This window comes from Aythya ferina, assembly GCF_964211825.1.
Source record: "Aythya ferina genome assembly, chromosome: 2".
NCBI lineage: Eukaryota > Metazoa > Chordata > Aves > Anseriformes > Anatidae > Aythya > Aythya ferina.
The window spans coordinates 31,823,048-31,837,047 of NC_140297.1; the positions used below are offsets into that span (position 1 = coordinate 31,823,048).

The following is a 14,000-nucleotide window of genomic DNA, read 5'->3' on the forward strand; positions in this document are numbered from 1 at the left end:
GCATATATCCACATCCTGGTAGTTCTTCTTGGCAGTATTAAAGCAGGAGTGAGTGAACTAGTCTATTGTACCTACCAGTAATTTTCCCAGTGGGAGCCAAAAAAACAAAACAAAACACAACAGATTAGATCATAAGCTTAGAATTGGCTTATACATTTTTAAGGGAAAAGGATGATATCAGTAGAAAAATGGAGCTTTTCTTTAGCACAGATTTCAATTTTAAGCACAGTTCTTCATAGGTAAAATTAACTTAAAAATAAAAGATAAATCAGTTATTAACTGATTTTGAATAACCTTTGTTGAAGTCCTTTAAATTGTACCATTTATTTCTGTTACGATGCTCAAGTACAGAGCCACAATTCTTTTTTGGACTTCAGTGAGTTTGTGTTCTAAAGTACTGATCCTGCTGTAAATGCTTGTGCATGTGCATAAGCATTTACAGAATTAAAGTATTAATTGGCATTTTAACCTACACAAGCCAGAGGTGAGGAATGTGAGTAGAATATATCCAGTTTTTTTGGTATGCTCAGTACAAGTACAAAACATCCTTCTAAACTGTTTCACTAGTGGAAAAATGTAATTGCAGAATTACAGAAATTGAGCTAAAACAGTTCAGCAAGTGTCCGAGGGCTGAAGTAGCATGACGTTACTTTGGCAAACTGCAGGCACAGGCTTGCACAGCACTTAGCTGTTTGTTGCATGGCTGTGGTCAGTGTTACTAATCCTGCATAGTGCTTGATAACAGGGATGCAAAGCATTTCCAAGATCATCAAAGTTTATTCCTGTAATAGGATAGAAATGTCCTTTCCCCAAAAGCTGTACTGGTGTGGCCCATTGGTTTCGAACAGCCAGCACCTCAGCAATTCAATTTCCTCCTTTCTAATGGTTGGTTTAAAATATATTTATTTGATTGATTATTTTGTTATGCTGCCTTAATCATTTTTGTTATGCCCCCTTTTTGTTCTTTTCTTGATTACTTTATCTTCTCTATCTGTAAAAAGTTTGACTAATGACTAAGAGATCTCTAAATGCAATAAATGAATTTCTTTTACATTGTATTTACGGGAATGTTGTGCTACCATAGTAACATTGCTTTTAGCTTGGTTGTCATAAAAACACGAACAAAGGGTACTTTGTGAAAACATAGCCTTACTTAAGTTGTTCAGAGGCAAATTAAGCCCCTTTTGCTATGGTATACCCATGCTGAATGGATCTGGATGGCATTGCATAAGCAGAAGCCTAATGCAGAACTGCTGTTACGCTGTAACATCATTTAGCTCCTTGTCAGTTCCTGTTTACATCTGAAGAAAAGTGCTGGACATTTGTCCAAATTAGCTTAAAAGAGCAACACACTACTTGATAAGGAAGGCTTATTGCCCCTTCCCTTTTTTGTAAAAGAGTGATCAGGGATAGGTGAAAGCCATTTCCAAGTCCTAGTGGGTCCACAACTTACTTATACCAATGAGTGTTGGTGGCTGGGAGGAAGAGACTGCTTGCTCCTAAACCAAGTAGCAGTGTCTTTTTGCAGCCTATACTAATACATACTGTTCACATTGAAACAAGAACAAAACACAACCAACCAACCAAAGGCCTCTTGTATCAGACTGTACTCACTTTTGATCTCTATTCACACCTGTCAATTAACATATTTATGGACTGAGGGCAAAGGAAGGCTCTATGTAAGTAAAGATGTTATGTTGAGAACTGTTTTAGTATAAAAAAAAAAAAAACTTATTCATTTTGCCTAGAAATGTAATTGCTGGAAGGAAAATAACCATGTTTATGATGTATACTTGTATTGCAGAGATATAAGAGGAGTTAAGAGAACTTTAAAATAAGTGAACTCATTGAAATTAGTAATTCGGAAGTATAGCTACACTTAGTATATATACACTTGTATAGCTACACTACACTTAAGTTGTAGTCTTTTAAAATATCTGTGCCAAAGCATTGATGGCAAATAAAATGTGTTTATTTATTGTAAGTAGAGAGAAGGTGTCGCTATTACGGTAATAAAATTATTAAGGTTTGACTTTATTGGCTGCTGGTAACTTCAGTAAGGCTGTAAGTAAGCTGATACTGGGTGTTACTGTTGGAGCTGCAGTCACACAGCCAAACCAAAGCAGGGCATTCTGCGTGGCTGGATTTGGCCTGCTGACATCAGCCACAGGCTGGAGAGAGGACGGATGTCTGCTATGCCAGCAGGGATTGCTGTCCTTTCTGCAGCCTCCTACCTCCCATCAATTTCTACACAAAAAGACAGCAGGATTAGAAAGCCAGAAGGGTCTGTTGTGATCATCTGCCTTGACCTTCTGCCTAACTTGTAATTAATCTGTTCTACCAAAATTAACTCCTTCTTTGAACTTGTGCATTCATGGTAGGATAGTAACCACTGTAGTCTCCATCACTAAAAGCCTTTCACTCATCTTATAAAACATAATGATATCATCTTCTTCCAGAATTTATCCTAGTTTGTTCGTGTATCCATCGTTGTTAGTATGGCATCTTTGATTTAAAGCCAAATCCACATGGTTGTAGAATAGTCATTAGGAATTTTAGAACAACAACTGCGTGGTTTGTCAAATTTCAGTGTTTGCCTAGCAGGAAAAAAAAGTGTCCACAAAATCAGCATATCTTGATAGATGAGAGAATATATAATATGTTTTAAGGACAAACGTTGAATGAATGAATACTTCCAAAATAAGCTACTCCCAAAGAGATGATGGAAATGTTTAAAATATTTTGTTTTTATTTTCTTTGCATGACTGAATGGAGTATTTTGTAGATAAAATTAGTTTTCCAGAGCATGACGGTAAGCATTACATCAGATGGTTAAAATAATCCTATGAACAATTTATGTCAAGACTGATGAAAGCCATTCATTGCTCTTACTTGGTGTTGTCAATATGAAGACCATTTGTTAAAAAAGCCCACCCTAAGATAGCTCAGCTTGTGGATTGAATGCAGTACACTTACAAATAGGACTGAATATGCATTCCTGGAAGTGCCGTAAAGTCTGGATCCCATTGCAGACATGAAAATATGTAAATAGGTTGCTTCTAAAATGTGACAGCTGGATGTGGAACTTAAGATTACTTAGACTGTACTTTCTACAAATGGAAACTCTATTATGCTTTAGATAATGATGGTGTTTCTTTCCCTTGGCCTGAAGTGGGACTCTCAGTGACTTCAGCAAGGTTGGTTTCACTGGTGATTCAGACCCTACTTTGATACAAATTATGTTTTTGTCATTCATCAGCCCCCTCCTGCTCCCCCCCCCAAAAAAATTAAAATAATTGAAGATACTCATTACATTTTAATATGATCTTATGAAAACTGTGCATTTAGGCAGATTTAAAAATAAATAAAATTGGTTTCCCATATTAACCATTTATATTGTCTTTTTTCCTACCAGTTTCAAAACGGTTTCAATGGAGGAAATGTAAATGAAGCATATCCCTCTCAGTTAGATGTGATCAGTAATGCACAAACTGCCACACATCTTCAGCCTCTTCATCATCCAACAGAACCCAGATCCTTCTCAGATTTGGCATCTAGTGGATTTATGTAATTCAGAACTAGAGCTCCATCTGTGACTTTGTCTGGGCATCAGGCTGCTCTGAGGAAAAGCTCGATAAGTCTATCTTTGACCATTGGACTTGAACAGCTAAATTACATTTTGAAAATTTGAGGTTGGTTGCACTATATGCTGGTGGCTATGTAATCCAAGGCCCTAACTTCTTAGGGTGACAGGTGGAATTAAAACTCTTGACTAAAAGTATGCATGTGCTGTTTTCCATCAGATTGACTGTGTTGTTCCAGTATGGATTACATATGTATTACAGACTATGTCATGCTATACAACATAAGATAAGGCAAATGGTTTTGTTGTTTAGAAAAATAATTGGGCACTTTACAAATAGCATCAATGGCACAAGGAAGATGATTTCACACTTGGATTATTTCCAAACTTTATTTAAAAATATATATATATTAAAACGCTCTGAATTCATGAGAATCAAAAGCACTTAATTTAATGCATACTAAGCTCTTTAATCACTTATTTTATATTTAAAACATTTTGTTTTAAGTCTCCATTTCTAGCACTTTAATAGAAGGCTTAATACAATGATATGATATGCAACTTCAGGTTTTCTATGAAACAGATCCCTTGCATTCCTCCTTTTCTCGTCAACCTTAAGTGCCTCACAATTTAGCTACCTTGTTTCTGACAGGAGCTTATTTTAGCAAAACTCACTATAAATGTCATCTGTATTATGTGAACTTTTATCTAACATCTACAGTGCTACTGGCTGTACCTTTTTTTTTTTTCTTCCCTAAAGATAATTTGTTTAGAGTATGTCTTAATTCTTTATCTGTGGATTTGTTACACTATTATCTGGAACTATTAAATGTTCTGAACTTAGTTCAGCTAAAGAGTTTTGGTTTATTCTATACTGCTTTTCTGCTTTCTTCAGGTAATACAGGGTATATTAAAAAGCAGATTTTGCTGAGGGGGAGGAGCAGTTCCTCAGGATTAGTTTTAGATTATTAATGCTGAAAAACATGTGCCTTATCTTGTGTTAAAACACTCATAATGTTCTTTAGAAATAATACAAGGCTGCTCTATGCAAATACTTACATTAAAATGGATATTGAAAAGGTTTGCATTTTAAACAAGGGGGAAAGGAGTCTCAATAGCAAGTGGTATTGACACTTTGACTGCAGTTTTCAATGTTCATAGTGGGAAGGGGTCAGTTTTGGTTTAAACTTTATCCCTAGCAAATTGCACTGCAAAGGACTGAGAGGTTACTCTTTTAATGTATGTGGATCCATTTTAAAAGCTTTGTGCAAAATATAAAATTGGAAAAAGAAACAAAAAGTTGTTGAAGAAATTCTGCTTGTAATAAGCTTTATTTTCAGGAGGAAAAAAAAAAACACAGGCAAAACATCATTCTGGTTTTTGTTTTCCTTTTTATCAGAGAGGATTGTTAGAACTTTAGACACCAATGTTTGGTGCAAAATAATAGTCTACATGAAAATACAGAAATGTGTGTATGTTCAAAATATTTCTGTATTCTTGCGTGTTGTATAGTTCATATATAATAAAATGTCTTTGTAACATATTTTAAACCAGTTAATTTTAAAGTGTTACATCATTACATGTTAAGAACAATTTTATTACCTTTGTTATATATAATATAAAATGGCAATGTAGCCAGTTTAAAGCAGGCAAAAGTAAATCAGCTCCCTCCAATTAGTTGTTAATATCATTTAATACAAGGACAATCACTTCAGGTTGGAATTCTTCATTCTTAGATGTAATGTGTTTGCTTCAAGGAAGAACAAGTCTTCGATTCTGTGATATAATATCCTAGGCCAAATGTAGTTCAGTTACAACTTTTCAGATGACTGACTTCACTTTTTCTAAGTGAAATTACCATATTTGAAAGGGACATTAAGGAAGCAATTACTATTCGGGAAAAGCCCATAAAGAGATTGTGGGTTGTAATACGAGGTTGCTTTTTTATTATTTTATAAACGTTTCAGATTTTGTTTTCAACACAAGACATCACTAAGCTTTAGTTAATGTCTTTTGAATTAATTGGTCATCCTGTCACTTTTTTTTTAATGTAAGGTCTTGTTTTAAGCCAATATCTGAAACGTCTTCCATATGTAGTTAGTTTATGTTTGAGTTTGAACTTGAAAATTAGGAAAGAAAAGTAATGCTGTAAAACCAGAAGGTTCAAAGGGATAATGTATGTTTTACATCTTACAAACCAGTGTATGTTCTGTTTATGAATTTAGTTAAACCAAATACATGTCCTTTCACTAAGTGCCAAGGATGCAGTACTACAATTGTGCTGCCTTACTTACTGTAAACAAATTAGTTGTTTATATACATATCAGCCTTTTTTTTTTTTTGCATTATCTTATGTGTACAACATTGACTGCATTAGTGCACTCTTGATCTGCACCAAACTGTACCTACAGTGCACAGATGTTTCTAAATTGGATCTCTAGTAGCCCTTCAGGTCTGTTATAAGTAAGATATTAACCCCATGTTAGACAGTATTACTATCAACTTTTGTACAAGTTTTCTTAGCTTGTTTTACTTTCCAGTTCTTATCTTTCATTTGCTATGCCTGCACATACCATGCAGTACATCTTTTACTTTAAGGTATGGTTTTGTAGCGCTGTTGCTGACCTTCAATAAAGTTTGTAAGACATAATATATGGTAATAAAATAATCACTTGAATGTAGCTGAAATGCATGTTCTTTTACTGCAAAATGTTCGATTTCAGCAGTGTACAAAAAGATACGTTATCATACAGTTAGTAATATTTTTTGAGAACTGGTCATCTGATAGTTTACAAAACTATTGTTATTTATGTCACTGTGGACTTTGCACTTCTCTGAATATAAGATGCAAATACAATGTGTATAATTTAGAGTGCTGAACAAGTGTGTATTTGCCCATGGAATTAGTATTTTCATTTGATAATCGCATGAAAATGAGTTTGTTAATAAACATTGTAAACAGTGAGCCACAACTAGCAGTTGAAAGGCTTCTGTATTTGTTGCCTTGTGAACAGTAAATTTGTAATTCAGCTGTACTGAGACAGGAATAGATCTCTGCATAGATGCTGCTAAAAATAAGGTAAGCATTTTCTGTTTTGAGATCTGTGGCTAGCTATTGGTGGCCTATTTGCTGTTCATTGCTATTTAGTTAATACTGATTTTAAGTTACATTCTATTCTAACAATTCTATATTTTTTTTCCTAATTATTTATATTACTCTTTACTGTAGGGTATATTGACTTTGTGTGATAATAGTCTTTTAAAATCAGTTACAGTACTAAAGCAGATGCTTCATAATTCATAATGAATCAGATGCTTCATAATTCCTCATGCAGTTTAGCAAATTTAGAGTAGTTCTTTGGTTTAGTGACATGATGGACTAGAAGTTAATTGGTTTCAAATATGCTATTATCTTATAATGTATATGTGCACTTGCTGCCTTATTCAGAATCAGTACTAGGCTATAAACTCTGCATGTAAGTCCTCTTGTTTGCTCTCCTTGAACAGCACAAACATACAAGCTAAAATACAAGAGTAATTCAACAAGGCTGCAAATCTATTAAGTAACATCTGGAAGTAATCAGGTAATAATATGAGCAACACAGGCCATCCTTTTTATAGTCTGTTGTGTTTGTTAAAGGGATATCTTCAAGCCACATGTCAACCTGTTCCCAGAAATGCTTTGTTCAGTTTTCTTTGCAAGAGGGAGTTTTCTTCCGTACTAAGCCATTTTCATTGATTTATGGAATTCCACTTCTATTTTTAATTCGAGGTGAAAGTTCTTGGTGGTTCATAACCTGAGTAGGTTACATCAAAGCCCATGCAGTTTGTTGATGAAAGTCATTGCCTTCGCTGCGGCTCTGTCACAGGGAGGTTTTCCCAGGTAGCTCTTTTGGAGATGGATTTTCCTACTGAGGAACCTTGTTTCCCACTCACACATTTAAACCAAAAGCTATTTTATTCATAGGCATCTTTGTTCACCTATGAAAGGTCTCTCGGCTGGCTTATTAAATTAGGTCAAAGTTACCTTCTAGAATAAAAAACTGATTTGACTTTTAATGTTATTGTTCTGTCAGCTGATTAAATTGACAACTTACATTCCTGCTGTCTTCCTGCTGTCCTGGGAGTCCTTCCCTGCAAACTAGTGCTAAATAGTAACACTAAAAAGTAACACTAGATCAAAACAGCTTTAGACATCCAGAATACAAGTTGGCTTTGAATTGTGAAATTCTATCCATTGTACAATCCTCTTTATCTGAACATTAAACAATTTCCAGCATGGGCCAGTGTTCACTTTTTCCCTTTCACTTCTGATGTTCCAGTGAGCACTGTTCACTTTGATTCACCAGGGCATCTGGGCCAGCTCTCCAGAAATAAAATAAAAATAATAAAAAAGTACCTATTCTTTCTCTCAAGCACATACTGCTACATTATTGATTTAGTGGTAAACCTACATTTAATAAATCCTTTTCTTTCTCAAAGTTGACCTTCATGATAAGTAGAGAAGGACTGCTACAGTGAGGCATCAAAAGATTCAACCTATGATGTGAAATTGAAGATTTGATCAGTCCATGGTATAATGAAATGAATCATCTTTTATAGCAAACTTTCTAATCAAGGTCTGGGAAGCATTAAGCAAAGCTATAAAAAACTTAATTTCTAAAGTAGCCAGTCTCTGAGGAAGACAGAAGTTCCTCAGCACTAAAGTCACTGTGGTGGTTATAACTTAGGCTGAAGCCAACAGGTTCTTATTTCTCTTGAATCCAGCTGGGCTGCAAGTGGAAGTACAAGCAGTATTCAGAAATCACTAACTTAAACAGATTTTTTTACACCAATGTAAAGGTTCTGCATGCTCATGACTGTCTGGATGTCTAAGATCCATCCAAACAAGTTCATGAGATGAGTTTTCACATAAAAATCAGAAGAGGAAGCCTGAGAGATATTGGGAGCAATCCCTTTGTGCTGTGTAATAATAATATTTAATATAACAATTCTTCCTGTATTTATGAAAAGACAAAAGAGAAGAAAAACATTTTTGTTTGCATTTTCCCCTGTCCACTGGCTATGGACATTAAGTCTTCCATCTTGGTCTTGCACCTTGTAGGTGGCATCAGCCAGAGGAACTTGGCTCCTTGCTAGTAAAATTAAGAGCTGAATTAGAAGAAACTATTAAATTTACTTTGTGACACTAGTCGGTGAGGGTTAAAGAGAGAGGGAAATGCAGGAAGCAAAAGGACGGCCCCACCTGTACTGTAGTTGAAAGACATCTGAGGGTATTTATGTTCTTTTCTAGTTTCTGAATCATGTGGAGAGAGCCACATATTTCTTGAGAGCAAAATTTAAATCTCCAAAGTCTCTGCTCAGTTGCCAACTACCTCAGTTCTTCTATAACCATTGGCAGCACTGAACTCCTTGGCTATCAAGCCCTTGAGAAGTTGCACACCAGGTGTTTCCTGCATCTCTGTGGGGCCTAAAGCAGTAAGTGATTTCAGAACATACTGAACAAATTTATCCAAGAGAAGGCAGCCAGAAAGAAAGTCTTCTGTCAAAATTAACTAATTGGCAAGCAAAACACATAAGTCAGCTCCCTCCTCTAAGTTGTTTGGAGTTAGGATATGAATGAAATCAAGATCTCTAAAATGGTTCATAGGATATCCTGAAATAAAACAAACTCTCCAGTTAAAAATGTTCTACTTTAAACAAATAGTTCACAAATAGCCAAGAAAGAGAAAGAGGGCAAGAGATGTATCCTTCAGTTTAATGGTAGGACATTCGCTTGGATTCTTCAGCAGAAGGTGCTGAGTGCCCAGTGACAGTCTAGACCAGCAATTAAGGCACTCATTTTGCTCTTCACCAGGATCATCATCTTCTGTCTCTTGAGGGGAGAAGTGTCATCAATTCTTGATGGAGATTTAAATGTAAAATAATAATTAAAAAAAAGACCTGACCTTCATACTTAGTTTTACAGCTGCAGTAGCTGAAATATGCTAGAGCTGATCTTATCAGAGAGGTTATTCCCTTTGATTTTAGCTATCCATGCTTGTGTATATGTTTTTTAAAGCACGTTTTCAAAGTTCTCTTCAACAGTATAATCATCAGCGTCAGGCTTGTTTCTACAAAAGCTGTAAATTGCAGTCCATAGTGGGTGGAAGTAGCATTGCTGTGTAATATGTACACATGCACACACACAGCATGAAGGCACGTGATCTTGTGCCAGAGATTGTTTTAATTACACTGGCTTCTAATTAAACTTTGGAAAGCTAATTTGAGCCTGTGACACCTCATTCAATGCAAAAAAGTATCCACATTAGGCTTCAGACCTGGACTTACAATTAGCACATAAACTTTTATGTACATAGTTTTATGGCTCATGTCTACTTTCAGTCTCTCAATAGTTCTTAAAAAAAATAATTAAAAAAAATCTCAAGCAAAGAAAATTTTTGCTAACGTAATACTTCAATTTTAGTATTGCTAGGTAAAGTAACAATGGCAAGGACTTCAGACCAAGAATATTACTGTTAAGCAGCAGAAATATGGAAATGATCAGTTAAAAGAATGTGGAAAAACCTCATTAACATGCTTCTAAAGTCATGCTTTTTTTGTTCATCAACTTGCTTCCATTCCCTCCCTGTTTTGGGAATATCTAAAACCAGCATTTAAAATGTTTCTTGCTAAAGCTGATAAAAATGCAGATTTTCTGATTCAGCTCTGACTTCAAATCTCTGGAAGTTTAAAGTGGTTTAAAGTCAATGTGCCAGTCACTCTTTAATAATAACATTTGGGCCAAATTGAAACATGTAGCAAAAGACCCAGATCTGAGTGGATGCACCCCAGGAATGTTTTTAAGGGCTTTGTTTATTTATTTATTTTTAGGACATAGAGTATTCCTGTATTAATAGTCACTCTTGTCTGCTGACTCTCAGGAGTCACGTAACCCTTGGATAGTAACTGGTCTATCAGATGCTAACAGAATAAGAACAGTTTAAGCTTATCATTTCAATGCCCTGAGTGTTGTTTGTAGCCTCTGCTACTTCCTAATTAAGACAGCTGAGTGACTTCTGCAGGAAGGGCCAAAGTATTGTAGGAGTGTGCTCAGATCGCCTGGGCAGGTTGCTCCCGCATGGCAGAGGCAGGTAAGGAGTTTCGATAGCCTGTGGGAGTCTGCACAGCAAGAGCTGCTTTGCGGCTGGAGCAGTTGCTCGTTTCCTCAGGGAACAAGGTAACCAGACTCCTGCCGAGATGCTGCACACCAACTGAAATGGGATGGACGGATAAGGCTCAGAAATGCTGCAAAGGCTTTTAACCCCTTAACAGGCACTGCAGGGAGATCCATATTGCAGAGTGCAACTCTCACAACAGAGCCCGGAGCTGGCTACAGGCTTTGAGACCAGGCTTGGCTGAGAGAACCAAGGAGAAACTGGTGACTCCCTTTTTCACAGCAGCCTCGTAGCTGTGGGACAGCCCTCCTTCCAGGGCCTGGCTGTCAGCAAGGACTGAGAGCAGATGCTGAGCAGCAGGCACACTGGTTGAGCTCCCACCCAGAGACGTGGGGTAATGAAATTTCTCGATGCTCAAAACAAGCTGACTTCCCTCCCTGCAAACAAAGATCAGTTAACAATTGTTTATTGGGGGGTAGGCAGGGAAAATTCCAGCAAGTTGGGTAAACAGGATGATTTATAACACCAAATGCCTAAAGCAAATACCAATCTATTTTAGAGTCTGTTTTCCTCTGATGAAGCAACTGTTGGGGCAGCTCTTGTCCACTTAGCAGTATCACTTCGGTAGCAGCCCCAATTCATCAAGCCGTTGGTAATGTGACCGATTTGCACAGCTGCTGTGTTTGTTACCCACTTTTTCCAGCTCTGCTACACTTCACTGCCACTGCCGTTCAGCACTTTGGTGAATGGTTGCTGCTACTGCAGCTCTGGTAGCACACAAGTAACAGGCATCTAATGGATGGATTGACATGGGGGAGCTTAAACAGCTTTTCCTACTTTGCAGCACACAGAAAATTTCATAATAGTTCTGTATTCACATCAGTGGATTGCTTTTTCTTTAGGCCTGGGCTGTCAGGCTTGTGGCTGAGCTGGCACATGGGGTGCTTCTCTTGGGTCTGTCCTCTGCCATCGCAGCTTCTCATCTGTCTGCACTGTGTAGTGGGAACAGGGACTTCATCCTAGAGCCAGCCTCAAGGCAACAGCTCAGTGCTTCTTGGCAGCTGCTTTTGAGTCACATCTTCCCTTAGAGCAGCCTGTCTCAGCTGCAAGCAGCCCTCAGTCAGTTCTTCTGCCTGGGAGGAGCCGAGCCCCAGCCAGCAATGACAGGTAGGCAGCGGTTCCCTGCTGAGACAAACATACCCAGCCGGGTACTGCAGCCCTCTCACGTTCCCTGCTGCCTCAGAGGAGTGGAGCTTCTACATACTGCTTCCACTCATCACCTCTCTGAAGCCTTTTATAACTTCCTAGTTGTAACACAAAATTTGAGAAACACTGCTCTAAAAATAGCATGCAACAAATGATGGAGGTCCTCCTTCCATCCCTCAAGAGCCAGTCTTTGACCTTTCCTTCACCATCCTGTATTTTTAGTAGTATAATTTCAGATACAATTACCTACACTCAGCTTCTAAAATCATGCATGAAATGCTTTTTCAGAGCCGCATTAACAACTAGCTGCTCAGCTTGCTGGAATTAGAAACCAGAGATGTTGTTTTATTTACAGTATAAAATCAGACTGTGGTTTTGGTGTAGATTGCTATAATAAAGAGGAAAGGTCCCTTTGGTGTTCTTTAATTTATGACACACTGTAAAATGTCCAGGCACATTTTACCTAGTAGCAGAAGGAGAAAAAATAGTAACTCTTGGCTGGAGATTAAAAAAGTCTCACACACCATGAGCATACTTTGAGATCCTGCACATTTGGGAGCAAATCAGCTACTTATCTGTTTCTGGGATCATGATCATTTGTAACCACAGTGCAGGCTCTGTGGCTTTTAAGATTTTTTTTGTTAGTCTGCCTAAATAAAATCGTTCATATCAGATGAGTGTCAGTACAGTGCCATTAAGATCACATTAAAGAGGTCTTAAGGCCAACATTTTGGGCCTTGCAGGATGAATTGCATCCTGTTCTGATTTTCCTGATTCTTAATGTCTCAAAGCCTGCTTTTTAGGCACATTAGAAGCTAAAAATACTCAAGCCTTGTGAATTGCAACTACAGCATGCTCATTACCCCAATCATGTAGCCATGTCACCATTCTGCTACAGTATTTCCTGGTGAGCTGCATAAACAAGCTATGACCTCTGGCTTTCTAATAGTTTGTGATAAGACTGCGTAAGCTCTCTTTATCAGTTGTGAACCTTCACAATTGCTATTTCACAGTAAAGCCTTGAGTATATCACCTGATTCAATTTAATCAACTGTATCAGTAAACAGAAATACTACCAGTGAGTCAGAGTGATGCAAAGACCTCTTACATCATCTCTCCCCTCTGCCTTGCTGACAGAACAGGATTCCTCACTCTTGTCCAAAAGCTTCATCTGTCTTACTATAGCAACTCAGCTAAATCCTCTTCACCGATGAGAGCAGACAGCCTATACAAGCTCTCCATGGAAAAATTATTTCCTTCCATTCATCCTCTCTTCTGCTCTTCATTTTTTCCTATAAGTCTCTTTGCATTCAGACCTGATGGTATTGTCCCCCAGAGAGGCACATAACAAAATATTTATTGGCTATCACCCTCAGTCATTTTGTAGATGGACAATATGTATTCAGTGACTGCGTGACTGGTATTTCCATAGTACATGCAATAAAATGGTTAGTATAAAGAGACAAATTAAAAGAAATAGACCAATACAGCAGAAGGGGCAGGTAAACATCTTTGTTTTGTTTTTTTTTTTTTTCTTTTTTTTTTTCTTGAAAAGAAGAAAGCGCCTTCCTCAGGAAAGTCTTCAATCCTTTCCCTTGTAACACAATCCCATTTTTATTATTGTACATCCAAAGTACTTTAATTTTATCGAGGGTTTTTTTCCTTCCTTCCTTCCTTCCTTCCTTCCTTCCTTCCTTCCTTCCCTCCTTCCCTCCTTCCCTCCTTCCCTCCTTCCCTCCTTCCCTCCTTCCCTCCTTCCCTCCTTCCCTCCTTCCCTCCTTCCTTCCTTCCCTCCTTCCTTCCTTCCTTCCCTCCTTCCCTCCTTCCTTCCAACTGAATATAGTCCATTACATCACTGCTGGACAAAGAGACATTACTTGAATCAATTGTTCATCATATTAGAGACATACATACACGGGAAAATCTCATTTCTCTTCTTTTTATAAGGAAATTTCTTTTGCATGCCAGATTTGTGTTGGTTTGGTTGTGCTGAACATTATATTGCAAACTCATGTCAAATGTACTCTCCAGTGTCTCTCCCTCCATCACTGAGA

General features: G+C 37.5%; 1 protein-coding gene across 1 annotated transcript in view; it reads left to right on the forward strand.

Moving 5' to 3' along the window:
- Positions 1-6,555, forward strand: part of AHR (aryl hydrocarbon receptor) — a 62,768-nt gene extending 56,213 nt beyond the window's left edge. The window contains exon 11 of the mRNA XM_084510979.1: positions 3,416-6,555. Within this exon, the coding sequence (XP_084367105.1) occupies positions 3,416-3,571 (156 nt within the window). The 3' untranslated portion in view covers positions 3,572-6,555. The remainder of the gene's footprint in view (positions 1-3,415) is intronic.
- Positions 6,556-14,000: the final 7,445 nt, after the last annotated feature.